The sequence below is a fragment of the Pleurodeles waltl genome, chromosome 2_1 (assembly GCF_031143425.1).
Source record: "Pleurodeles waltl isolate 20211129_DDA chromosome 2_1, aPleWal1.hap1.20221129, whole genome shotgun sequence".
Lineage (NCBI taxonomy): Eukaryota > Metazoa > Chordata > Amphibia > Caudata > Salamandridae > Pleurodeles > Pleurodeles waltl.
In genome coordinates, this window is record NC_090438.1 from 884,993,516 (window position 1) to 885,020,490 (window position 26,975).

General features: G+C 44.6%; 1 protein-coding gene across 4 annotated transcripts in view; it reads left to right on the forward strand.

The window, feature by feature from the left end:
• The window catches only part of LOC138269492 (cadherin-10-like), a 1,023,955-nt gene that overhangs the window by 688,951 nt on the left and 308,029 nt on the right, over positions 1–26,975 (forward strand). For all 4 annotated transcript variants that reach the window (XM_069218802.1, XM_069218801.1, XM_069218800.1 and 1 more), the window contains 3 exons: positions 1,155–1,274; positions 2,817–2,984; positions 25,596–25,783. In XM_069218802.1, coding sequence (XP_069074903.1) covers positions 1,155–1,274; positions 2,817–2,984; positions 25,596–25,783 — 476 coding nt within the window. The remainder of the gene's footprint in view (positions 1–1,154; positions 1,275–2,816; positions 2,985–25,595; positions 25,784–26,975) is intronic.

Below are 26,975 nucleotides of genomic sequence, written 5' to 3' on the forward strand. Positions count from 1 at the left end.
GTTTGTGTATTCAAGTCAATCTGTGGTCTATGATCATTTCATTCACCTAGTTTGTTAAAATCTTTATGTGTGGTTCAAACATTGTCACCCTTTGTGTCATTTGATGAGTTTATTGAGCATGATTCAAAGCATTTTTCATTTTTATATTTCAGCCAACCCATGTTTCACCCCCTATGTGGCGCGTAGGCCTAGGGAAATTTCAAGGATGTATACAGTGATTGTTAAGAACTAAATTCACATTAGTTTACAATTATAGAGAGGAATATAAGAAAAATAGCAAAATATGTAATCACAATCATATTAAAATACAAAGAAGGGGTAGCACCATGGGGAAAAACTCAGAAGACACAAAAGAACAAACAAAGTTGCAAATTGCGAAATAATCTCAAAGCAATTAAATAGTTCATTAAAGTTCAGTATTATTATTCTGGTAATAACTTATTTCAGATCTTGTCAGCAAAACTACTGTGTTAAATGGAAAAGGTATAACTCTTTGGTATTCCAATGTTAGAAGCCGCAACATAGCAATGTGAGATGGCAAGACATAGTAACTACAAGTGCACAAAGGTAGCTAAATATGGTAAAGCTTGCTACCCAGTTATTTATAAGGAAAACAACGAACTAGAAAGTTGGCATCTTGCTCTAGTGGTTAAAATGGCATACAGAGCAAACGGTGCCAAAGTTATTAGCAAAACAAAAAAGGCATTTCCTATAGGAAGTCTGACCTAACTATAGCTACACAGTGGCAGTATATATATTTGTAATATGCACACACTTGTAGATAAATTGTGATACCAACCACCTTTCATTCATGGATCTTGAGATGGCAAAGACACCAAACATAAATGCATGTTGCCGCTTTGCACCCCTGATCTAACAAAAAGCGCACATTCTGAGACTTTTGGTGCACTTTAGTGTCCCCTAGCTGAGGAGTTTGTTATGTGGTTAACTACTTTCCTTTGTATAGCCCTGACCCTGCAGCATGACTTGAAAATGGCATGAGTTAAGTATGTTGGTAATTAGTACTTAGTATAGTAATAGCTTCACATTGACAGGCCCCACATTCACAAATAGTGCAGCGTGTTTTTCAAACGTGTGCTTCTGTTCCTCTGTTTGGTACACTGAAGAATTAAGCTGTGTTTTAAATCCTGCAGGGACGTTTGTGGTGCAAGTAACTGCTGCAGATGCTGATGACCCTTCATATGGGAACAGTGCCAAAGTGGTTTACAGCATCCTTCAAGGGCAGCCGTATTTCTCTGTGGATCCTGATACAGGTCAGTATTTCCTCTTTCCATTGAATGAATATCTTGTGCTCGAATGGAAGGATAAAGTAGGCAAGCCATTCTATTGTCTGATCCACAGAGATTTTGTTTGACAAACTCTTATAGTACTCTTATTTTACTCCTGAATTCCAGGCGTAATCCAGGGGTATTCTTCGCTTATTCCTGCAGCTAAATTACACGCCAAGTATACTGCAAGAGTAAATCACGTCGCCTCATGACAAAATCTTTGTGAATAGAGCTCTTTGGCCATCTAATGTGCATTAATAAGGGTAGGGGCCAACAAGCAGCATTACATCAAAAATATAAATTTATATTATGTGTACTGGGGTTGGTCTAACTAGGCTGCAACGTCGAGTTGTACATAGTAACACAGGGATACATAAATGTATAAGGAAAGCCGAGGGAACCGTTCGCGACTGTGTACAAAGCTAGTAGCAGGGCCACTGGAATGATAGGATTTTGCGGCTGTGCTGCTTTCCGCATAATTATAGTTTTGCTGCATTTGCCACGTATCTGCTGTGCATTCGGCAGATTTTAGCAAAATAAATTTGTTTTTAGGTTAGTAAAAGAGCAGCAACAGGTTGCCAAGCAGTAAAAGGTCCTTTGCAAAAGTTGACTGGTCTCCTCTCTGTTGTTCATTGTGTATTTGTGTGTTAAACTGGAAATAAGGAGGTAAAAACTTTACCCAGTGTTAACCTGTGCAAAAATGAAAAAATTAGGTAATACTACTGTTGCAAAATGAGTTGCATTATGCCGCATAATTTGTCGTTTCTTCTGTATAATTTAGTCACCCCTTCTACATCATTTAGCCCTCCCTGGCCGCATAATTCTAATAGCCATGGATTTAAGAAGGGTGATTCAAGTAACTGGCTGGAGGTGCTGGGAGGGACCTTATCAACGGTCAAGCTTGTGCACTTTGCCAGAGGTTCAGGATAATTTCAGAAAAAAATAATAAACAAATCAATGCATGGTTTGTATTTTTAGAGTTTGTCCTTATTTAGACTCGCACAGTAAGTACAATTGTTATCAGATCATATAACCGTTAGCATTATTAATATTATATATTGCTATTTACGGTCTGTGGAAGTTTTTGAAACGGTGTCTGCACTTCTGTTTATGTTGCTGGCTATTCGGTGCGGTGACACCACATCTGGTAAATACATATTTAAAGGGAGTACTATTGCCACTCTATTCCGCATTCTTGCAACTCTGAATGAGGTGTATCGCAGTAAGAGAGAACAGTATGCTCCGCTCCAAGGTGCAAAAACTCCTAATCTTGCTGTGTGCACATGCGGGAGTCCTCCCAGGAATTACCTGCAAAATGTGAACAGGGGCAACGTCCAAATTACGGACTCTTCGGTATTGCCAATTTAGTTGCAAAGTTCAGTTTTCTGTACCAAACTGAATTACTCCGGTCCATGGAAAGAGAGCTTGGTTAATGAATCTTCTGCATGAACTCAGGACATATCCATTAGGTTGGAAGGCCCCTAGCAAGTAGTCCCTCTCAATAATATTTATGGTCTTTGCTTTCAGGAATCATCAGGACGGCTTTACCAAACATGAATCGAGAGAACCGGGAGCACTACCAAGTGGTCATCCAGGCCAAGGACATGGGCGGCCAGATGGGGGGATTATCCGGCACCACGACCGTGAACATCACTCTGACCGACGTCAATGACAACCCGCCTAGGTTTCTGCAGAGTAAGCACCCTTTCACTGCTCTTTAATGTGCTGCGTGTGCCTGCCTGCTTCAAAATGGCAGCTAAGCTATCTGGTTTAATTTGAAGAGGTAATAAAGTAAGGGGATACATGCTCACCGCAGATTCAATTACAGTGTACAGCCTAAGGCAAACTGTGGCACACTAAAAAGTAACAGGACCAGTCATGAAATTTCCAAACATGTTATAGCTGAAATTCCCTGTTCTGTCTCCCTGACAGTTCATCTTTGTCTTTTTATCTCTGTGTCTGGCTGGCTGTTTCTCCTTCAGTCCTGTCGCTCTCTATAAAACTGTATGTTTTAAGTGATATCATAAAGAGACATGCTCATTGTCTGGTTAATATAGTTTATGCGTTGCCGACCAAAGTACGGAATTTTAAAGTAGAACAGTGTGTTCCAAAGTTGACTGCTGTGAGAAAAAAGCCTTTAAATTCATCGGAACTGTATGCTGAATGCCTTAAAGAAATTTGAACGATGCTTAAGGTTTCTCCTTTTGACAGTGTAAGAATTCACAGCATTATTTGGATTTTTTCTAAGCTCTTTTTGACATTGCGGGGTCCATTACCTTCAAGCCTCACAGCTTCGCACGACGCAGTATTAATAGAGTGTCTGGTGAGCTAACCTTCATTTTCGGAAGTGCAGTATGCTGTATGTAGTTCAGAAGTTTGACAGCTCTTAGAAGGCGAAATAGAAACGCGTTAACATTTCCAAAACATAAAAGAAAGGAGTACCTAAAGTAATGTGGCACTTACATTAATGGTTACTGGTTAACAGAAGGATAACGCTCTTTTTATAGAGCGTATCATGATGATGATGATGATGATGATTATTATTATTACTATTATTATTATTATTATTATTATTATTATTATTATTATTATTATTATTATTATTATTATTATATGTATTATTAATATTATATAATACAAGGGAGCCTGCATATATTTAAATATATATTTATTCCTGTATAAAAACCTGTCTCAACTTTCTTTAGAATATGAAGAAGTGACCTAGCCACTCGCCTTTAATAATTTATTACTGTTGAGTTCTGACATCCGAATGCCTGCTGACAGAGCTAGCAAATGAGGGGAAGGCAGGTTGGTCACGGAGCACAATTAAAGCACAGTTAATCTATAGAAATTCAGCAGTCATACTTGGAGTTACCTCAAGTAACTATAACTTGTGACTTTAGGTAACTATAACTCGCGCCCACGCCATACACACATTTCTCATCAATAATTTTATTGCAAATGTTGGAGTGATATTATCAGTGATGTCATATAAGAAGTAATGACTGATATATGGGGGGTAATTAGCAGTGCATGGCGAGGGCAGGACTTATAGCTATCTTGGGGCGCGAGTTATAGTTGTTTGAGAGAACTCTAACTCTAATTGCAGAATTTCCATGGTTTTGTGTGTGTAAGTCCTGACCCTAACTATCACACCACTGTTACCTTTGTATTTTTTTGGAATTGCAAAGGGTTTTACTGTTTAATTACTGGAACGTAGCTGTAATCTTTGTTTTTTGCAGTGAATTTTGATGCATTCAACCGTCCCGCCCCCACATGTAGCCAACCCCATGTAAATGGGGAGGGGACATGCAGACCCTTTCCCGGGCCGATTTCTGACCCTGTGGACCCCATCTCATGGGGCTCAGACATATTAAAAGGGTGAAGGAGGCACAAAATCCCCCCCTCCCTGGGTCAATATTGGCCCGGGGACCCCATTCCTCCAGCATTTTCAATTAATAATTGGAGAGGGGGGCCACATGGCTGATTTAGGCTCCAGGGACCCCATCTCCTGGGGCCCAGCCTTATTATGAAGGGGAGGGGGTATGCATCCCCCCTCCCTGCGCCAGCATTGGCCCGAGGAACACCATCCCTCAGGTCCCAGTCAGTTAATGGTGGGTGCCCTGCAGCCCTCCCAATGCACCCATTGCATATTAAAAAGGGATAGATGGCACGCAGCCCCCTTCCCCAGGCCAGTATTGGCCACAGGGAGCCCATCACCCAGGGCCTTGCTGGTAAATGATAGGTGCCCTGGAGCCCAGCCAGGGCACTCACTGCATGTTTGTTGGGGGCAACCTAGGGAGCCCCAATGGCCAGTGGCCTCAGCCAGCTCCCCAACTCCAGCAGGATCCAACACTGCTCCCACCTGCAGGGAGCAACTAAAAAAAATAAATATATATATATATATATATATATATATATATATATATATATATATATATATTCAATTCAATTAATTAAATTGTATCAGAAACAAGCCTTACAATAATATAAAAGTACACATCATAAAAGACTAAACATTCATAATAGCCCTATAGTCACAGTTTAAAACATAGCAGCAGTCTCTCTATTCATAGAATATCACATATCCCCAAACAATTAAATATAAATAATTGATTCAAGAATGACTACCCCCCATCATCTGCATCCTAGAAGAGGGGGAGCTCTTTGCCAGCAACCTGTCCTCTACTCGTGGGGGGACTCGGAGGCAAACTGCTTGTGCTCACAGTATTTTATATTGGCAGTAATAACTCACATAGCTACAGGGCCTTTTAAAGGGGAAGAAGGGCCCCTAACGTTGGTGGGGGCAGACCATTATTTCATCATACCGCTATTGCCTAGGGCCCTATTAGATCTTGTAAAATTTGTAAAGTTTTTAATACCAGCCACCCCTATTTTGGCTGGCAATTCCCTTAGCCTGGGCCAAGTGGCCCATATGTATGAGGCGACCAGGTTATGTTCGCTCATAGTACCTGGCCTTGTGCAAAGTGCGAGTTCAGTTTTCGTGCAATTTGCTCTACTAGCCATAAAAAGAGGGAGAAGCCTCTGACGCCTTGCCTTATCAAATTCCTTACAGGCTAGGGTGAAATGAGACAAATTATCCACCTCCCCAAGGGGGCAGTCACAAAACTCCAAACCTTCCATCAGCCTACGAGTGCGGACCAGGTAGCCTCTTAGGGGCAACACTCCCAACTTGTATTTCATATAGAGAGTCTGCTTCAATTCGGGATACAGCATATTCAAGTACTCCTGGGGAGCTGGGTCATAGACATTGTTAAAGTAGTAGTGCATGATTGAATCAGGCATGAGTTCCTGGTGCGCCCTCATCTTACTGAGTTCCCAGTATCGATCTTTTATCTGGCCCACCGTATCTTTGGGAACTCAACCCGGATCCACCCACAAGTCCTTCAACCAAAGGTTCTCTAGAGTCTTTTTAACATAAGCTCCCCAGGAACACCCCTCAGAACCATCATACGAGATGACTTCCTCCAAAGTTTCTAAATACACCACTGCCCTAGGGTTGCGCACTACTCTCGCCCAGTATAATATTGGCCTTATAGCTCCGCGTTCCAATTTAGTTCTGCATAGAGAGCTTTGAGGGGGTTTCCTGGTCCTAACCCCAGTAAAGTTCTCAGGAAGTTATTCTCTGCAACCTGCAGCACTCTAACATCCGTGAATCCCCAGAGTTCCACTCCATAGAGTGCCGCAGCCACTGCTTTTCTAGCATATATCTCCAGGATGATACTAACACTACAGCCTCCAGCCTTATGCTTAAATTTCAATATTGCCCCAGCTGCTTGTTTAAGGGTTATGGCTGCCTTCCGAACTTGGCAGTCCCAGATTAAGTTCTCAGAGAACCGCACCCCTAGATGATCGAAGAGCTTGGTAACCTCAATTGGAGCATGGTTAATCATCAACTTCCTCCGTAGGCTAGGAGAGGGCCGCAAGGTCATCCCCATGGTCTTCATGGAACAAATAGTTAATGATTTTCCCTCGCAGTATTTCACAAAGAGGGCAAGGAGCCATTGGACCGCATTTTCGGTGTGTGCCATAAGAACTTCATTGTCCGCGAACAACAGCATTGGCACCCTCCTACCCGCTACAAGGGGAACATGTCTCTGCTCCTCTAAGAGCAATTCGGTCACATCATTCAAAAAAAGGCTAAAGAGTAGCGGTGCCAGGACACAGCCCTTTCGTACCTGGATGGGGTCTGTGCATTCCCCACCCATCCCGTACCTTACACTAGCCGCGTTGTCCATATGCAGAGATGCTATAGCTTTCACTAGGGAGGCATCAGCCCCAAAAACTTAGCAGTGATCTCCATAGTTTAACCCTATCTACTGAATCAAAGGTGGCTTTCAGATCTATGAAGACCAGATATAACTAGCACTTCTTGATTACAGTAAATTTATACGAAATCAGGTAGAGACAAATGATCTGGTTGATGGTTCCAATTCAGGGACGAAAGCCTGCTTGCACTTCTGATAACACACCCTGGATGTCAACCCACCCCTGAAGGCGACTGAGCAGAAATTTCCCTAGGACCTTCCCGGCCAGTAATTAGCTGGGCATCCTCTGCCACCCTTCTGATAAATCAGAGCAATGATGGCAGAGTGCCAGGACTGCAGTGCTAAATTCCTTGACAGGGCTGCATTAAACAGCTTGGTGAGTATTTTGGCCAAATAAGGGAATGCCTCACGGTAAAGGACCAACGGCACCATATCTGGGCCCAGGGCCTTGTGTGTATATATATATATACATATATATATATATACTCCAAAAGAGATGAGAAAATACTCATCCAACGGCTGCACCAGGTCAAGATACAGGTCCAAACACGGCAGAAAAAAATAAATTTCAACCAATGCAGTAAATCCTCTTTAGTCGTTATAAACACCGCAACGCTGTCTCCCCACAAAAAATGTCTACGCGTTTCGGCTACCACCTTCTACTGGACATTGGCGGACATCTTTTCCCCATCAATAAATGCTATCTGAGTCCTTCATTTATTGTAGTGACACACTATTAAAAATACTGTGGTGGCCATCTTGAAGCATATATACTTATATGGGTAAACCATACTAACAGTTAATAAAGCTGATTACGGCTCCCCGGAAATTGAGAAAAACGACATTTGTAGCAAAAGCAAAGGCACTAAAATCACTTATTACATATATATAAACATGATCATATATATTAAAACATAGTTGGATCAAGTCATATATAACAATACATCATTATTAATAGTGACAACTATTAAAACCTTAAACTCAATATAGTCAAATATTGTGCTAGGTGATCTATCAGTCATATTAAAGTGCTTGTGCTTGATATGTCTACATAAATAATGATAATAGAGCACACTATTCAATAGCAGCAATATATCAGCCAAATTTCTCAAAAAGTAAATAGGTCATTAGTGGATCTTCTATATATATATATATATATATATATATATATATATATAGAGAGAGAGAGAGGGAGAGAGAGAGAGAGAGAGAGAATTAGATAGATAGATAGATAGATAGATAGATAGATAGATAGATAGATAGATAGATAGATAGATAGATAGATAGATATTTGTTTTTTCAAGGAACATATATGTGGAGATGAGAATAGTAAAAATCTATGCATACTTACCCTCACAATGTTTTTGTGGTGGATACTATAGTTTTTTTAGCAGTGTTTTTAAGGCTTCATATTCTGGTAGTATACTCATAAAACACTATTACCATACCTAATATGTATCTTACTTCATATTGCGGATTGAAATTACTTCACGCACTACACCCATCAAGCCCTGACCAAAATATACTTCCTAGTGAAAGAGTAGTGCTTTTCCACTTACATGAGTGTCTGAGTCTTTGCAACATTTTGGATGAGCACAGCACTTAGGGTCTGCTTTAAGATCTCCATGGGCCTCCTTGCTCCACATTACCGTAATTTTTTTTATCCTACTGTGGCCCAATGAGGCCAAAATTGCTGCGCCAAATTTACAAAGTGGCACAATGCATGTATTGCATCACTTTGTAACCCTTTGTGCTACATTATCCCTGCACCATGTATAAATATGCAAAGGGGGTGTCCCCCCATTGGGGGGGAAAAAAAATGGCGCACAGAAATCTAAAAGATTTCTTTGCGTCATTTATTTGGCACTTTTAACGCCTGCTCAGAGTAGGAGTTAAAAGGAGGCATGCCATTGTTTTCAATGGGCCTCAATGGGCTTTGCAGGATTAACTTAAACATTTTTGACGCTAATCATGCAAAGTGCCAGGCATTAGTTCCCCTAACTACCGCCATGGTGCACTGTACCTTAGATATGGCACATACATGGTGGCTTTAGTGGGGGCTCTAAGGGGTGCAAGAAAAGTGGCACTGCACTGGATGTTGCACCACTTTTCTTAAATCAGGGCCTTAATGTGCAGGCCTTGGCATCGAGAATTAGTGCAAATGTTGAATCCTAGCCAAAGGGATATAGTCAGATACAGAGGTCCCTCTGTTTGTGCATTTCATTTTCTAAAAATAGTCTTTCAAAGTACCCCATTGTAATTATTTAACCATATTCAGCAAAATCTTAAGAGGTTCTTTGCACATAGAATATCATTTAACAAAACTGTCTAGAAACTGTTAAAAACATAAGAAAGACATAAGCTTGTCCAAATCTTGTGGCAATGTGAGATTTTAGGTAGTCATGAACAACAGCTCAGAACCTGCTTCTATGGGCGGACTGGGACAAGAAATAGGACAGGGCGAGAAAATAAAATTGTCCCATATTATTTAAGCATACAGTTAAAAAATTATGATATAATTTATAACACTAGAAATAACATGCCCACTTGAACAGGAAACAGGCCCAAAACCGCTAAACAGTCCACACACTGATCTGTCAGACCAGCCAATCAAGCACTGACAGTTTGCTTTATAGGCCAGTCCAACTCTGCCTGCTTCCTTGGGGCTAGACTTGCTGTATATGATACAACAAGCATATATGTATGTAAACTGAACCGTTGGACTCACACCATTTAAAGACATTACATGTTAAACTCTCATTCTTTTGCTTGTGCTCCACTCGAGCCACTCCTAATGCACCAATTTTTGCAAAACTCCTCCTGGTTATTGCCCTAACTCTTGCCTAATCAGTTGCTCGTGTTGAAGCAAGGTATTTTCCATTTCTCCATCATCCGTTGCAGACTATCTTGTTGAGCACTGGACACATGTAACTGCATACATGAAGCTCTCAAGACATTCCAAATAAATGTCAGCGCCCCCCACGTGCCACACACATTGTACACAAACCCATTCTCATCTGAACTCTAATTCTGTCATGAAATAAACAGTTATCTTGATATCTATCTATATGATATTTATTGTACCTAGTAAATAGCAACCTCCTATGGCAGAATAGTCCCATGTGTGGTAAAGGCCTTAAATTTTGAGAGACAACATGCAGTCTGTATAATCCTCCACACACATGCACACTTTTCCCTTTCTTGGGCATTTTCTGTTGATGGATTTCGACAAGTGTTTGCTAAATCCTTCAAGTGAACACTTCATGCATGCAACGAACATTGCACTGCTTAGGGTCCTGATCCCTTTGCAAACTTCTATATGAATGGAGATCGCAATTCAAATTAGTGTAACATATATTGCACCCTTTTTTGGCCATATATCTCAATTATCCCAAATACTCGGAATCAGGCCTGTTAGTCTCCTGCTTTTCTGTGGACACAGGATCTGCCAGTTTGCTGTCTTGAATTGGTGGTCTCAGTTTTGTTTATGTTTACTTTTTATCTGTCATCCATTTTATATGCTGTGCTCTTTTTTCTGCAGAAGCACATCTTTCACTACCAACAGCTTCCCTTCCAAATGTTTCTCGCCATTTCTATAGGTCATGCAATGCTCTTATCTGCAGCTGTATTTTCCTTTTGTTAATGTTAAATGTTTACCATCTAATAAACTCGCATCACCTATCATGCTACAATCTTAAAGAACTGCTTTCTGTCCTACCTGCTGCCGACCGTTTGCATTCACGTTGGAAAACCTTTGGTGCGGCAGATTGTTTGCTGCCAATAAATGACTGCCTTTTAGCCACTGTGCTGCTTTGCACATCAACATCTTCCATTAGCAGCTTCACAGTTTCATAATATTTAGCCAATATATCAATGTGACATTCAAGCTAAAACAAAGGCAAAGACTCAAACACCTCCTGACCCCCTCATGCTTGAATGAAATGAAAGTGCTTTCTTCCACTCGGGGTGGGACGCGTTTTCACCTATTACTTTAGTGCAATCATTACACATGCAATAACTCTTAAGTGACGCTTGTTGTATTTTTGAGGCAGATTGCATTTGCAAATAAGGACAAAAGGAAATTCATGAAGAACGTGTTCTTTGTATTTTGGGCCTGATTTGCTAGCGTTTGGCATAGGGGTTACTCCATCGCAAACGTGACAGATATCCCTTCTGCCATATTACAAGTTCCATAGGCTAAAGTGGAATTGTAATACGGCGGAAGGGATATCCAGTTACCCCCCTGTCAAACTCTAAATCAGGCCCTCCGTTTCCACCTTGCATGCAGCACCTGGTTTTAGTTCTTGTGTGAGGTCAGATTGTCCTGCTGGCTGTTTTGAGGTCCACTGAGGTAGTAAGTCATTATGAGTGTTGGAAACTGCTTCCAGATTTCCGGATGGTATTGAATGCTGTGTGAATCCCTGGGCTCCCTTCTACATCTTAGGTTTTGCCAGTGTAGGGCAGGTCACTGACACTTGTAGGAGACAAAGGAGAAGATAGTGTGTATAGGGAAATGAAATGTACTGCTTGCATGGTGCGGTCCTCTATCCAGGTCTCGAGGCCAGTACTCCGTGCTTGCATCAATGAAACAAGGAAGAGGTGTGGTGTGGTGGTGCAAACTTCTCAAACATATCTACGTGGCTTTGAATGGCCTCATAGATATGGAGTAAGTCAAGGCAGCGCAAGTCGCTGTGTTGCCTTACTCTGAGCCAGAGAAGGGTTCCATGGGTGTTGCAGTGTGTTTTCCCATATAATTCCTATGAGTTTTGACACATCCCAGATTTACAAGGGACTGTAAACCTTGGAATGCATCAAAACCTTATACCTCTCCGGTGTAGGTGTAACCATAATATTTTTATTTCTCCTAGTTTTTTACTCTTTCCATGTGTGCCACATTATGCAGCACACATGGAAAGAGGAAAATGCTGCTATGGATTGTTTTTGTGCAGGAAGGGGCATCCTTCTTGCACAAAAATAACCCTGCCGAATGCACAGGCGCCCTTGTAGCATGGTACAATGGTGTCTGCTTTGGCACTAAGCTGTCTTAATGGTGGCAGAGCAGGGGTAAAGGACAGGAATACGATGTACTGCATCTTGCCATTTACTTTTATTTTCCCTTTTCAATCAATTTTGATCTGTTGTAACGATTTTAATTAATCATGCAATAAAAGATTCATTCATTCATGGTACTGCATAAGTACAGTGCACTCCTACCCTTTCACTGGGGTAGATCAGCACAGCAAGGTGCCTTGTTGCGCTGCCCTACAGCAAATCCCCATAAAAATGGCCATTAGTTTTTAATATATTGACCCTCAACATTGTTGTAATGATATACTGTTCTGATGATGTTCGGGGTTTCATATTCTCAGCCTAGACTTACATTTAGGAGGACCACCACCTCTAACTCAATATAGGAAAAGAAAATAAGCAGCTATGTAATAGCATATGTAAATCACAGCTGAAAGAGCACTCGGTCTGTGTGACTTACCAAGCCTCCTTCTGATGATGCTTTTATGACCACAAAGGGGTGAAGTGGCAGGCTGCAAAACTACTCTGCAGCAGAAAGAGTTGAAGGACAAAACCACAATCCAGCCACCTTCAAGAGGCCAGAAGCCTGATGGAAATGAAGGAAAAGAAAAGCACAATAAATGTTTGAGACAGAGAGGCCAAGTGATAGGCTGCAATGGAAGTGAAAAAGCAAAGCAACACACACAGTTGCCAGTAACTCCAGAAGTGTCTGTCTAGCTCTGTTGTACTGCCGACCTCAGCATGACCCAGAAGTTGAAGCTCTGTTCTTCCAAAAGTATTCCAGTTTATGTGCTAATTGTATGTGTGCGAGATCCCTAATCACTGTTCCCCAGCCACAATCTTCCTGTGTGCCATAAATGCCAGCATGCCATTCTGTGTTTCCCTGCTCTGGTTCTTAGAGCCTCTATGGGTGTAGGTGACATCCTGCCTGTGTTTGTCACACTGCTCTATCTAGTAGGCTTGACAACTATAAGTTTCATTCTCTCTATTCTGACCCTGACAGAGTAATTGCTTTGCCCCATGTTTGGAGGGGTTAGGTCTATAAACTATTGTCTTGGAAAAGGTGATGGGCTTTCACTAAAAGGTATTTACTTGTTGTGAACATGTCCCAGCGTTTTAGGGAGGCTACATAATTGGCAATGAGCATGTGCCCCCATTATGGCAGTACATACCTAGTATCTACAAACACTAGTTGAACTTTTGCCAGCAGAGACATACATTGTTGAACTTTCTGTTAGAGATGTCTCTTTTGATGGCCTCCTGCAATGAAAGATAAAACTTCTTTGGTAGAGAAATATCTGCCGTCCTGTCTGACCGAGTAGTATGGACTACTGTTCTTCTAAGCATAACATGAAATTGCTGCTACAACACAAACTTTTTCTGATAATGGATTGTATTTTGAAGTGTAAATTTAAAAGAAAAGGCATGCCAAGTTTTGGAATCAATGTCTTTAACAATAGTCTAACTACTAGCTGACAATGGCCCAATTTCTCATTGTTTGCATGTGTTAGACTTGGCATCCTTGTTGTAGCCCCCCCTGTCTTTTTTTCCTCTGCTTCCCATCTTTTGAATGTGTGCTGGAGTATGTTTTTGCTGTTTTTGGCACTTTACCACTGCTGACCATTCCCAAAGTGCAAGTGCTCCTGTGTAAAATGTATGTGTAATTGTCTGTCCATGATTGGCATATCTGATTTACTAGTAAGCACTAGAGGTGCCCAGATCCTGTAAATCAAATGCTACTATTGGGCCTGCAGCACTGCTTGTGCCACCCACACAAGTAGCCCTGTAAACACCACTCAGACCTGCCACTGCAGTGTCTGTGTGTGCAGTTTTAGCCTGCCAATTCAACGTGGCAAGTGTACCCACTTGCCAGGCCTAACCCTTCCCTTTCTATACATGTAAGGAACCCCTAAGGTAGGCCCTAGGTAGCCCCCTGGGCAGGGTGCAGTGTATGTTAAAGGTGGGATGTGTACTGATGTGTTTTACATGTCCTAATGGTGAAATACGGCTAAATTCGTTTTTCACTGTTGCAAGGCCTATCTCCCTCATAGGTAAACATGGGGGCTACCTTTATATAACTTTGAAGTACAGATTCCCTTTGGGAGCAGATAGAAATTTGGAATTTGGTCTCTGAAAATCACAGTTTAAAATACATATTTTAGTGAAGTTGTTTTTAAAAATTTTGCTTTGATAATGCCACTTTTAGAAATTAGGCATTTTCTTGCTTTAACCATTCTGTGACTCTGCCTGTTTGTGGATCCCTGCCTGGGTCAGTTTGACAGTTGGGCTGTTTGTGAATCCCCTTTAGACACTGAGACAAAGGGTGCTGGGGTGTAGCCTGCATCTCCCGATGAGCCATCTGTGCTAGAGTGGATGGAGGAGTGGTCACTTACACCTGAATGGGCTGTGCCTGCCCTCTCACAATGCCATCTCCAAACCCCCGATGTGTGCCGCGGGCTTCGCCTGGGCAAAGCAGGATCTTGTGAACAGAAAAGACTTTCCTTTGAAGTTTGCCTATTTCAAAGACAGAACGGGGTATACATAGTGGACCAAAACCCCCAGACTTTAGATTTTTTCCAGATCACTGTCGGATTCAAGTGGAATCTCTGCCAAGGAGAAGAGCTGAGAAGTGCTGCTCCCGCCTATGACTGTGCTTTGTTGGTCTAGCCTGCAGTTGCTGCTTCTGCCTGTGAAAGGAGACAAAGACTGGACCTTGTTGTTCATTCCTGCTTGAGAAGAATCTCCACGGGCTTGCCTCCAGTTTTGAAATCTCAGGGCCATCAAAGGCTTCCTCTGCCAGCACCTGGACTTTCTGCTGAGACTCCTGCCCTTCTAAGTGGTGTCCTCTCCAGTCCCTGGCCCTTGAAAGGTGAAGTTGGCAGAACAAAAGCTGAAATCCACACACAGAATGCTGTGCGGGGAATTTTTGCAGCACCATCTGCAATGCGGCTGATAAATGACGCAGCACTAGCTTTGCAGCTGAAATCGATGCTCAACCTGCATCACAGCTGGGAGATCGACACATTGTGACTGGAGAAACGACATACAAAACGCACTTGTGGCTGCTGATAACGACGCAAACCCCACACAGCCCGGTTTTCTAACACCCTGCAACAGGATTTCTCAAGTATCGCCCCTGGGCCTCGCAGTCATCCTGACTCTGCGCGTATCTGAGTTGCCCCGTCTGGAAATCAACGCATCGCTCTCTTGTGAGGGAGAAAAACAACGCATCGCCGACCTGACCGGAGAAGATACGACACATGGCCTCACTTGTGAGTAAGGACTAGACGTATTGCTGACATTTCTGACGCACACTCACCCGTGTGGCTTTATTTTGGACACAAACTAGGTACTTTGTGTAAAAACAATGATTCCACTGTTTTCTATGGAGTAAGACTCTTGTTTTTTGAAAATTCATATCTTGACTTGTGTATGTTGGATTTTTGTTGTTTTGGTCTTGTTTGATTTAGATAAATACTACCAAATGTTCTAAACTGGTGTCCATTTTGTAGTGTTTTCACTGTTTTACTGTGTGTTTTGGTACAAATACTTTATACATTGCTTCTGAGTTAAGCCTGCCTGCTCGTACCCAGCTACCAAGGGGGTGAGTGGGGGTTAACCAGGTGTGTTTTTCCTTTGCCCTGACTAGAGTGAGAGACCTTGCTTGGACAGGGGGTAACCTGACTGCCAACCAAATATCCCATTTCTAACAGCACCTTTAAAAGTATCAGTATTTTAAAGTTTTTTCAAAACCATTAATTTTGTACATCTACCTCTTAATGATTTCATGACTGTTAGACTTTTCATCCTTGGCGTGGTCTCCCTTAACTTTTTGCCTCTGTTCCCCAGGTTGTTGATGTGTGCTGGACTCTGATTTTGCTGTTTTTGTTGCTCTGGGCACTTTACCACTGCTAACCAGTGCTAAAGTGCAAGTGCTCCTGTTTAAATTGTATATAAGTGATTCATCCATGATTGGCATATTTGAATTACTAGTAAGTCCCTAGTAATGTGCACTAGAGGTGCCAGGGCCTGTAAATCAAATGCTACTAGTGGGCCTGCAGCACTGGTTGTGCCACCCACATAAGTAGCTCTGTAATCATGTCTCAGACCTGCCACTGCAGTGTCTGTGTGTGTATTCTTACACTGTAAATTCGACTTGGCAAGTGTACCCACTTGCCAGGCCTAAACCTTCCCTTTTCTTACATGTAAGGCACCCCTAAGGTAGGCCCTAGGTAGCCCCAAGGGCAGGGTGCAGTGTATGGATAAGGTAGGACATATAGTACTGTGGTTTATATGTCCTGACAGTGAAATACTGCCAATTTCGTTTTCACTGTTGCAAGGTCTGTCTCTCTCTCATAGGATAATATGGGGGCTACCTTTAAATATGATTAAAGTGTAGATTCCCCTAGAGAGTAGATGGACATGTGGAGTTTGGGATCCCTGAACTCACAATTTAAAAATACATCTTTTAGTAAAGTTGATTTTAAGATTGTGCGTTTGGAAATGCCACTTTTAGAAAGTGAGCATTTTCTTGCTTAAACCATTCTGTGACTCTGCCTTGTTTGTGGATTCCCTGTCTGGGTCAGTTTGACAGTTGGGTTGTTTTTCACCTCACACCAGACAGTGACACAAAGGGAGCTGGGGTGTGATCTGCATTTCCTGATTAGCCATCTCTGCTAGGAGGGAGGGGTGGAGTGGTCACTCTCATCTGAAAGGACTGTGCCTGCCTCTGACAATGCTGTCTCCAGCCCCCTGGTGTGTGTCTGAGGCCTTGCCTGGGCAAGGCAGGATTTCACAAGAAGGTGTGAGTCCCCTTTGAAGAAAGGTGACTTCAAAGACTAAAATCGGTATAAGAAGGGCACCCAAACTTACAAACTTTAGAAACACTTCTGGAACCAAGAGGAACCTCTGCCTGGAGAAGAGCTGATCGCTGAGGAACAAGTGCTGCCCTGCCTGTGACTGTGCTTTGTGGAGCTTTCCTGCAGTGCTGCTTCTGCCAGTGTAAGAGGGCAAAGACTGGACTTTGTGTGCCTTCCATCTTGAAGAAGAAATCTCCAAGGGCTTGATGTAGAGCTTGCCTCCTGTTATTGAAGTCTCAGGGATAGCAAAGACTTCTTCCTGCCAGCACCTGGAGTCTCTGGAGAGACCCCTACTCTGCTCTGTGGTGCCCTTCCAGTTCCTGGGACCCTGAAAGGAGAGGCTGGCAGCCTAAGGACAAAAATACACGCAACGAGTGCCGTGCGGAGAAAAGATCGACGCGAACCCGATCGCGGCTGAGAAAACGACGCGACGCCGACTCCGCAGCTGAGAAACGACGCCGCAGGAAACGCGACCGGAGAATCGATGCCCGGAGCAGGAGAAACGACGCGCAGCATCGCTGACGAAGGCTGAGAGATCGCAACCAGCGCCGCGGGACTTTCGGACCGTCGCGTGGCTGGCTTTTTCGACGCGCCTCGCCGTGCCGAGCTGTTTTCGACGCATATACCCGTGCAGGGTTATTTTCGACGCACACCGCCCGTGCGGGGTTATTTTTGCCGCAAACCAGGTACATTTTCACGCTAGCAGCGCTAGTGTGGTGTTACAACTACCTAAAGACTCTTTTTATTTTAAACCTTTAAAAAATCATAACTTGACTTGTGTATGTTGGATTTTTGTCGTTTTGGTCTTGTTTTGTCTAGATAAATATTTCCTATTTTTCTAAACTGGTGTTGTGTCATTTTGTAGTGTTTTCATTAAGTTACTGTGTGTGTTGGTACAAATACTTTACGCCCAGCACTCTGAGGTTAAGCCTACTGCTCTGCCAAGCTACCAAGGGGGTAAGCAGGGGTTAGCTGAGGGTGATTCTCTTTTATCCTAACTAGAGTGAGGGTCCTTGCTTGAACAGGGGGTAACCTGACTGTCAACCAAAGACCCCATTTCTAACATTGGTGACCAGCGGTCGGGATTTGGACTTGTGTTTGTACTTGACATACAGTAATTAAGTGTACACTACTGTTTTGATCTCAGACCACTACGTGACCACATACTACTAGTCTTGTGATTTTTGTTTTTTTTACTTGGACTGTTTTTCTCTGCATTCAGTTTCTTTTTTTTCGCTGATCCCGTGATTGACTTTGCTGAAACTTCATTTGAGAACTTGCTTTTCTGTTTTTGGAACTGTGCATATTTTTTTAACCTCTCATCATGTCTCAGTCTGGAGATGCCCTAGCTGAAGCTGCTTTTGACTTGGAGAAATTGGAGAGCTACAAAGTGGCTCAGTTGAAGCAGTTTTGTAGTAATGTTGGCTGTCCCATTAAGAGCTCATCCAAGAAGGATGAGCTGCAAAAGGCGCTGAGGGCCTGGGTGACAGCCAAAGCAGCTGAGGGGCACACAGATGAGGAGCCAGAGGGGGAAGAGGAGTTGCAAGTCACTCACACTGATGTAGTGGGTGGGCCTGCTATGTCTCAGGGGAGAATCTCCAGGGCAGGTAGCAGTGTGTCCTCCAAGAGTCTGACACCTGGAGAGTTACAGGACAGACAGGCAGAGAGGGAGTACCAGTTGGAGCTGAGAAAGCTCAGTCTTGAGGAAAGAAAGATAAACATGGCTCATGAGCTCAGTTTAAAAGAGATAGATCAGAGGAGTCAGCCCAGTAGGGATGGTGGCAGCAATTCTTCAGTGCAGCCTGAGAGAAGGGTACACATCCCAAAAGACCTTGTGAGGGATTATAAGAGGGAGGATGATATCTACTTGTGGTTCAAGGGTTATGAGTCAGCTCTCCACATGAACCTGGTCCCTGAAGCTCATTGGGGGGCAGCCCTGTGGAAGCATTTTGAGGCAGAGGGGAGGGACACACTGACGGCCTTAGGGGATGCTCAGAGTCTCACCTACCCTGCCATGAAGGAGGCCTTACTTACCAGGTATGGTCTCACCCCTGAGCAGTACAAGGAGAAGTTTAGATCCTACAAGAGAAAGGAATCCCAAACATGGTTGGAATGTGTTGATTCTTGTTGCAGGTCACTGGATGGTTGGGTGAAGGGCAGTAAGGTAAACACGTATGAGGGGCTTTACAATTTAATTGCTTGGGAGCACTTGTACAGTTTATGTTTTCCAGAGCTGCGCCAGCACCTCATTGACAGCAAGCTGACTGACCCCAGGAAGCTTGCACAGGAAGCGGACCGCTGGGAGAGCACCAGGGTCCAGAAGAGGTATGGGGGAGACCACGCCAAGGGTGGGCAGGGTCCCTCTCAGACGAAAGGGGGGGGTAAGGGCAAACAGGATGAGTTCTCTAAAAGGCCCCAAACTGATTCCCAGGGTAAGGATTCCCAACCCCCCAGTGAAAAGAAGCCATGGTTCTCCAAAGGGAAGCCAATGGCAGGTGGTCCCCTACGTAAGTGCTATTCATGTGACCAGGTGGGTCATGTGAGGGGGGACCCCAAATGCCCCAAAAGTACACCGGCACCCACTGGTGCACCGTCCCAGGGTTTGGCCAGTGTAGCGCTTGGGGAGGAGTTGGTTTCAGGTGGGTGGGAACCAGCAGAAATGACCCTTGTCTCACTAGGGGACAGTGAGATGGTCCAGAGAAACCTAGTGCCTGATAACACTAAGAAGTACAGGCAATGGGTGACCATCAATGGACAGAGGGTGGAGGCTCTAAGAGACACAGGAGCCAGTGTGACTACAGTGAGGAGTCACCTGGTGTCTGAAGAGCAGATTGATCCCCGGGTACTTCACCAAGTAGTTGCAGTAGACAATTCTGAGCGCCTCTGCAGAGTGGCGCAGGTTCCCTTTGAATGGGGGGGGGTCTCAGGTTCCTGGAAAGTAGCTGTGAGTCCAACCATGCCTGTTGATTGTTTGCTAGGCAACGACCTGGAAGATTCCCCTTGGAAGGAGGTGGAACACAGGTCTCACTTGGAGATGTTGGGTCTGCCTGGGTGGGTATGCGTATCCACCCGGTCTATGGCAGCCAATCAGGGTAGTCAAGAGCCCCTGGAGCCTGAAACAGTGGCCCAGGGGACCGCCAAGAAGAGGAAAGGCAGGAGGCGCGGGAAACCCGCCCCAGAAGTTCCCACGGTCCGGGAGGAGGCAGAGCCTGAGGGTGATGCCCCGGAACCTACAGGGGAACAGGTGGCTGAACTGGGGGAGGTCCCTGAGCTGTCGCAGTGGCAGCAGGAAGGGGGACCCACCAGGGAAGTATTCTGCACAGCGCAGAAGGAGTGCCCTACTCTTGAGGGACTGCGGCAGCAGGCTGCAGCCCAGGCGGCTGGCGGAGCGCCAGGTACTCACCTGATTTATTGGGAGGATGGCCTCCTGTATAGTGAGCCTAAGGTTCCTGAGCCGGGGTCAGCTCGTATGCTGGTGGTACCCCAGGGCTTCAGGACCTTCCTACTGGGTTTGGCTCATGATGTGCCTTTGGCAGGACATCTAGGGCAGGACAAGACCTATAAGAGGCTTGTCTCCCACTTTTACTGGCCCTTGATGAACAAGCAGTCAGCTGCTTATTGTAGATCTTGTCAGACTTGTCAGGCAAGTGGCAAGAGTGGGGGGAAATGCAAAGCTCCCCTCCAACCTTTACCGGTAGTCAGTACTCCCTTTGAAAGGGTAGGAATTGACATTGTGGGGCCTCTGGATCCCAAGACAGCCATGGGCAACAGGTTTATCCTGGTCTTGGTGGACCATGCCACACGGTACCCAGAAGCTATTCCTCTAAGAACGGTCACCGCCCCCGTGGTGGGACGTGCCTTAATGGGGGTTTTTACCCGCATGGGGTTCCCCAAGGAGGTAGTATCTGATAGGGGTACAAACTTCATATCCACTTATATGAAGTCTCTGTGGAAGGTGTGTGGGGTAACCTACAAGTTCACCACCCCTTACCACCCCCAAAGTAATGGTCTGGTTGAGAGATTCAACCGCACCTTGAAAGGCATGATTCAGGGCCTGTCAGAGCCCTTGAGGCGTAAGTGGGACGTCCTCTTGCCATGCCTTCTGTTCGCTTACAGGGAGGTGCCTCAAAAGGGACTTGGCTTTAGCCCCTTTGAGCTCATCTATGGCCACCCTGTGAGGGGACCGCTCAGTCTGGTGAAGGAGGCTTTGGAGAAAGCTCCTAGTAAACCACCCCAGGATGTATTTAGCTACATGCTGGCACTAAGAAACCAGACTGCCCGCTTCAGGAGTCTCGCTCAGGAGAACCTGGAAGCAAGCCAGGAGGACATGAAACGGTGGTACGACCAGAATGCCACTCTGGTTGAGTTTCAGCCTGGACAAAAAGTGTGGGTCATGGCACCAGTGGAGCCTAGGGCTCTCCAAGATAAGTGGACAGGGCCTTTTGAGGTGGTGGAAAGAAAGAGCGAGGTCACCTATCTGGTAGACTTGCAATCCCCCAGGAACCCCTTGAGGGTCCTACATGTCAACCGCCTCAAACCACACTTTGAGCGAACTGAGCTATCCATGCTCCTAGCGACAGATGACGGGGTGGAGGAAGAGAGTGAGCCTCTTCCTGACCTCCTGTCTGCAGGAGAGAAAGATGGGTCTGTGGAGGGAGTGATCCTCTCCCCCTCCCTGACTGAGGAACAGCAGAGGGACTGTCGCCACGTGCTGGGACAGTTCGCCTCACTGTTTTCCCTGATCCCAGGAGTCACACACCTGTGCACACATGATGTGGACACTGGGGACAGTACACCTGTTAAACATAAGGTTTACAGGGTGACTGACAGGGTGAGGGCTTGCATTAAGGAGGAAGTCTCCAAAATGTTAACCCTAAGGGTTATTGAGCACTCCAGCAGTCCTTGGGCCAGCCCAGTGGTCTTGGTCCCAAAGGCTACTGCTCCTGGTGCCACTCCAGAACTTAGGTTCTGTGTGGACTACCGGGGTCTCAATGCGGTCAGCAAGACTGACGCACACCCCATCCCCCGAGCTGATGAGCTCATTGATCGGTTAGGAGCTGCCAAGTACCTCAGTACGTTTGATTTAACATCTGGGTACTGGCAGATTGCCTTAACTGAAGGGGCAAAGGAGAGGTCAGCATTCTCTACCCCCGATGGGCACTTCCACTTCAATGTGATGCCCTTTGGGATGAAGAATGCCCCTGCCACCTTTCAGAGGTTGGTCAACCAGGTGTTGGCAGGACTGGATGAGTTCAGTGCCGCCTACCTGGATGACATTGCTGTGTTTAGTTCCACATGGGAGGAACACCTGCAACACCTCTGGAGAGTGTTAGAGGCCCTGCAGAAGGCAGGCCTCACTATTAAGGCGAGCAAGTGCCAAATAGGGCAGGGTTCTGTTGTGTACTTAGGACACCAGGTGGGGAGTGGCCAGGTGGCACCCCTACAGCCTAAGATTGACACGATTCTGGCTTGGGAGCCTCCCAAGACCCAGACTGAAGTGAGAGCCTTTTTAGGTCTCACAGGATACTATCGGAGGTTCGTTAAGGGATATGGTACCATTGTTACCCCCTTAACTGAGTTGACTTCTAAGAAGCAACCCAAGAAAGTGATCTGGACAGAGGCTTGCCAGAACGCTTTTGATGCCCTGAAGGCGGCCATGTGCACAGCACCTGTGCTGAAGGCACCTGACTACTCCACGGAGTTTGTTGTACAGACAGACGCCTCAGAGCATGGTATTGGAGCAGTACTCTCACAGCTGAATGAAGAGGGCCTAGATCAACCCATAGCCTTCATTAGCAGGAGGTTACTACCCAGGGAACGTAGGTGGAGTGCCATAGAACGTGAAGCGTTTGCTGTGGTCTGGGCACTGAAGAAGCTAAGACCCTACTTGTTTGGGACTCACTTCCGAGTTCAGACCGACCACAGACCCCTCAGATGGTTAATGCAGATGAGGGGTGAGAACCCAAAACTGTTGAGGTGGTCCATTTCCCTACAGGGGATGGACTTTACGGTGGAACATCGACCCGGTACAGAGCACGCCAATGCTGATGGTCTGTCCAGGTTCTTCCGCCTTAGTGATGAGAACTCCCATGAGGTTGGGTAGTTGCTCCCCACTTTTAGCTGGGGGGGACACGTGTTAGACTTTTCATCCTTGGCGTGGTCTCCCTTAACTTTTTGCCTCTGTTCCCCAGGTTGTTGATGTGTGCTGGACTCTGATTTTGCTGTTTTTGTTGCTCTGGGCACTTTACCACTGCTAACCAGTGCTAAAGTGCAAGTGCTCCTGTTTAAATTGTATATAAGTGATTCATCCATGATTGGCATATTTGAATTACTAGTAAGTCCCTAGTAATGTGCACTAGAGGTGCCAGGGCCTGTAAATCAAATGCTACTAGTGGGCCTGCAGCACTGGTTGTGCCACCCACATAAGTAGCTCTGTAATCATGTCTCAGACCTGCCACTGCAGTGTCTGTGTGTGTATTCTTACACTGTAAATTCGACTTGGCAAGTGTACCCACTTGCCAGGCCTAAACCTTCCCTTTTCTTACATGTAAGGCACCCCTAAGGTAGGCCCTAGGTAGCCCCAAGGGCAGGGTGCAGTGTATGGATAAGGTAGGACATATAGTACTGTGGTTTATATGTCCTGACAGTGAAATACTGCCAATTTCGTTTTCACTGTTGCAAGGTCTGTCTCTCTCTCATAGGATAATATGGGGGCTACCTTTAAATATGATTAAAGTGTAGATTCCCCTAGAGAGTAGATGGACATGTGGAGTTTGGGATCCCTGAACTCACAATTTAAAAATACATCTTTTAGTAAAGTTGATTTTAAGATTGTGCGTTTGGAAATGCCACTTTTAGAAAGTGAGCATTTTCTTGCTTAAACCATTCTGTGACTCTGCCTTGTTTGTGGATTCCCTGTCTGGGTCAGTTTGACAGTTGGGTTGTTTTTCACCTCACACCAGACAGTGACACAAAGGGAGCTGGGGTGTGATCTGCATTTCCTGATTAGCCATCTCTGCTAGGAGGGAGGGGTGGAGTGGTCACTCTCATCTGAAAGGACTGTGCCTGCCTCTGACAATGCTGTCTCCAGCCCCCTGGTGTGTGTCTGAGGCCTTGCCTGGGCAAGGCAGGATTTCACAAGAAGGTGTGAGTCCCCTTTGAAGAAAGGTGACTTCAAAGACTAAAATGGGTATAAGAAGGGCACCCAAACTTACAAACTTTAGAAACACTTCTGGAACCAAGAGGAACCTCTGCCTGGAGAAGAGCTGATCGCTGAGGAACAAGTGCTGCCCTGCCTGTGACTGTGCTTTGTGGAGCTTTCCTGCAGTGCTGCTTCTGCCAGAGTAAGAGGGCAAAGACTGGACTTTGTGTGCCTTCCATCTTGAAGAAGAAATCTCCAAGGGCTTGATGTAGAGCTTGCCTCCTGTTATTGAAGTCTCAGGGATAGCAAAGACTTCTTCCTGCCAGCACCTGGAGTCTCTGGAGAGACCCCTACTCTGCTCTGTGGTGCCCTTCCAGTTCCTGGGACCCTGAAAGGAGAGGCTGGCAGCCTAAGGACAAAAATACACGCAACGAGTGCCGTGCGGAGAAAAGATCGACGCGAACCCGATCGCGGCTGAGAAAATGACGCGACGCCGACTCCGCAGCTGAGAAACGACGCCGCAGGAAACGCGACCGGAGAATCGACGCCCGGAGCAGGAGAAACGACGCGCAGCATCGCTGACGAAGGCTGAGAGATCGCAACCAGCGCCGCGGGACTTTCGGACCGTCGCGTGGCTGGCTTTTTCGACGCGCCTCGCCGTGCCGAGCTGTTTTCGACGCATATACCCGTGCAGGGTTATTTTCGACGCACACCGCCCGTGCGGGGTTATTTTTGCCGCAAACCAGGTACATTTTCACGCTAGCAGCGCTAGTGTGGTGTTACAACTACCTAAAGACTCTTTTTATTTTAAACCTTTAAAAAATCATAACTTGACTTGTGTATGTTGGATTTTTGTCGTTTTGGTCTTGTTTTGTCTAGATAAATATTTCCTATTTTTCTAAACTGGTGTTGTGTCATTTTGTAGTGTTTTCATTAAGTTACTGTGTGTGTTGGTACAAATACTTTACGCCCAGCACTCTGAGGTTAAGCCTACTGCTCTGCCAAGCTACCAAGGGGGTAAGCAGGGGTTAGCTGAGGGTGATTCTCTTTTATCCTAACTAGAGTGAGGGTCCTTGCTTGAACAGGGGGTAACCTGACTGTCAACCAAAGACCCCATTTCTAACAATGACATTGAAAACCAAATCCACAGTAAAACAAGTTACCAATTTAAAACATTTAATTTTGAATGAGTGTGCTTTGTCTAGTAGGTTTTTATCTCAGTTTGTGTCCCTTCCTAGACTGCCTATTTTCTTTCCATGTCTACTTTTGTGAAACAAATGAAAGATTAGGCTCTCATATTCCCTATCACTTCTGTATTGGCAATTCTAAATGCATTTATATTAGGTATTAGCTTACAGTTACTCACTATGTCTGGAAACAATGAGTAGGGATTACAATTTGTTGAAAGGAGATTTTATTGCCAGATAGATACTTTATCTATTTACCTATATATTTAATATTCATAATCGGATTTTAATATCTTTGGCAGATACTTACCACTTCAGCATCCCTGAATCTTCACCAGTGGGCACAACTATTGGGCGTATCAAAGCAGCCGATGCCGACATTGGGAAAAATGCTGAGGTGCAATATCGGATCACAGATGGAGATGAAATGAATATGTTCGACATTGTGACTGATAAATTTACTCAGGATGGCGTCATCACAGTGAGAAAGGTGAGGCATTGTTTTTTATTTGAAAGACCCATATTTGCCCACATTGGCCTATATTTATACTTTTTTGGCGCCGCATTTGCATAATTTTTTGATGCAAAAGTGGCGCAAACTTACAAAATATATTTATATTTTGTAAGTTTGCGCCGCTTTTGCGTAAACAAATTACACAAATGCGGCGCTAAAAAGTGTAAATATGGGGCATTTTGTTTCATCGTGAACCAGCCTTGTCTTCATTTCCATTCTACTTGCCGACAACTGGTGGAGTAGCACTGTTGCATCATAGGCTGCATTACAAGCTGGAACTTGCATATATGGTTTCAAGGAGCATGGATAGATTTTGTCCTATTCAAGTAGAGTTTGAAGTTATTTTGCATACCATTGAACAGATAGGTTTTGCAAGAGAGGAAGATGTCATGCATGTATGAATACCTTATTAAATCATTGCATCAGTTACTGTGGCTCAGCAAGAGTTCCATGTGCACAATGCAAGAAAACATAGTGTCTCCCTACCTCGACGTAAGTGGATTTAAGGAGGTAATATTTGAGGTGTAGAGGACACCTCAAACATCTGGTCTACTACCACTTCACCTTTTCCACTCTGATTAACTTTGGCCCTGGTCCGTTTCAGGAAGTAACCTATTAATTAAGGCTAAAGTATGGTCAATTTAGCAAGGATATCCGGTGTCATCAGTTGCTAAAAGTGAGCAGGTTAATATTTTATAATATCAAGTACTCCAAAAGGGTTAGCTAGAGACAGACAATTTTTAATAACCCTTCATAATGAGAAGCGTTCTTGAATTTTTAAGATGCAGGCATTTTTAGAGTTTTAGAGTTTAGGGTTGTACACAAAGAAATAGGATCCTCCATCAAATTACTTGTAGAGGGTAGTGATCTGTATCTAATGGTGGACTGTTTGTTTTAAGGTTACACTTAGAAAGAAAGGGTGGCAACTTTCATTACAGGAAAGTGATTTCAGTTCCATGGAGAATGTGATGTACCATCCAGAAAGCTTTCTAACACACTCCACAGCCAATTGGCAGCCAGAGCAGAGCATTCAGTGCAGAAGTAAAGTAACCCTCTTGCATGCAATATAGAGTAAGTATAACAGCTTTGTATTGCATTAAATGAATGAAGAACGAGTACAGCTCTTGAGTGTTGAATAAACATTATTTTAAAATTGGCTTTTTAATAT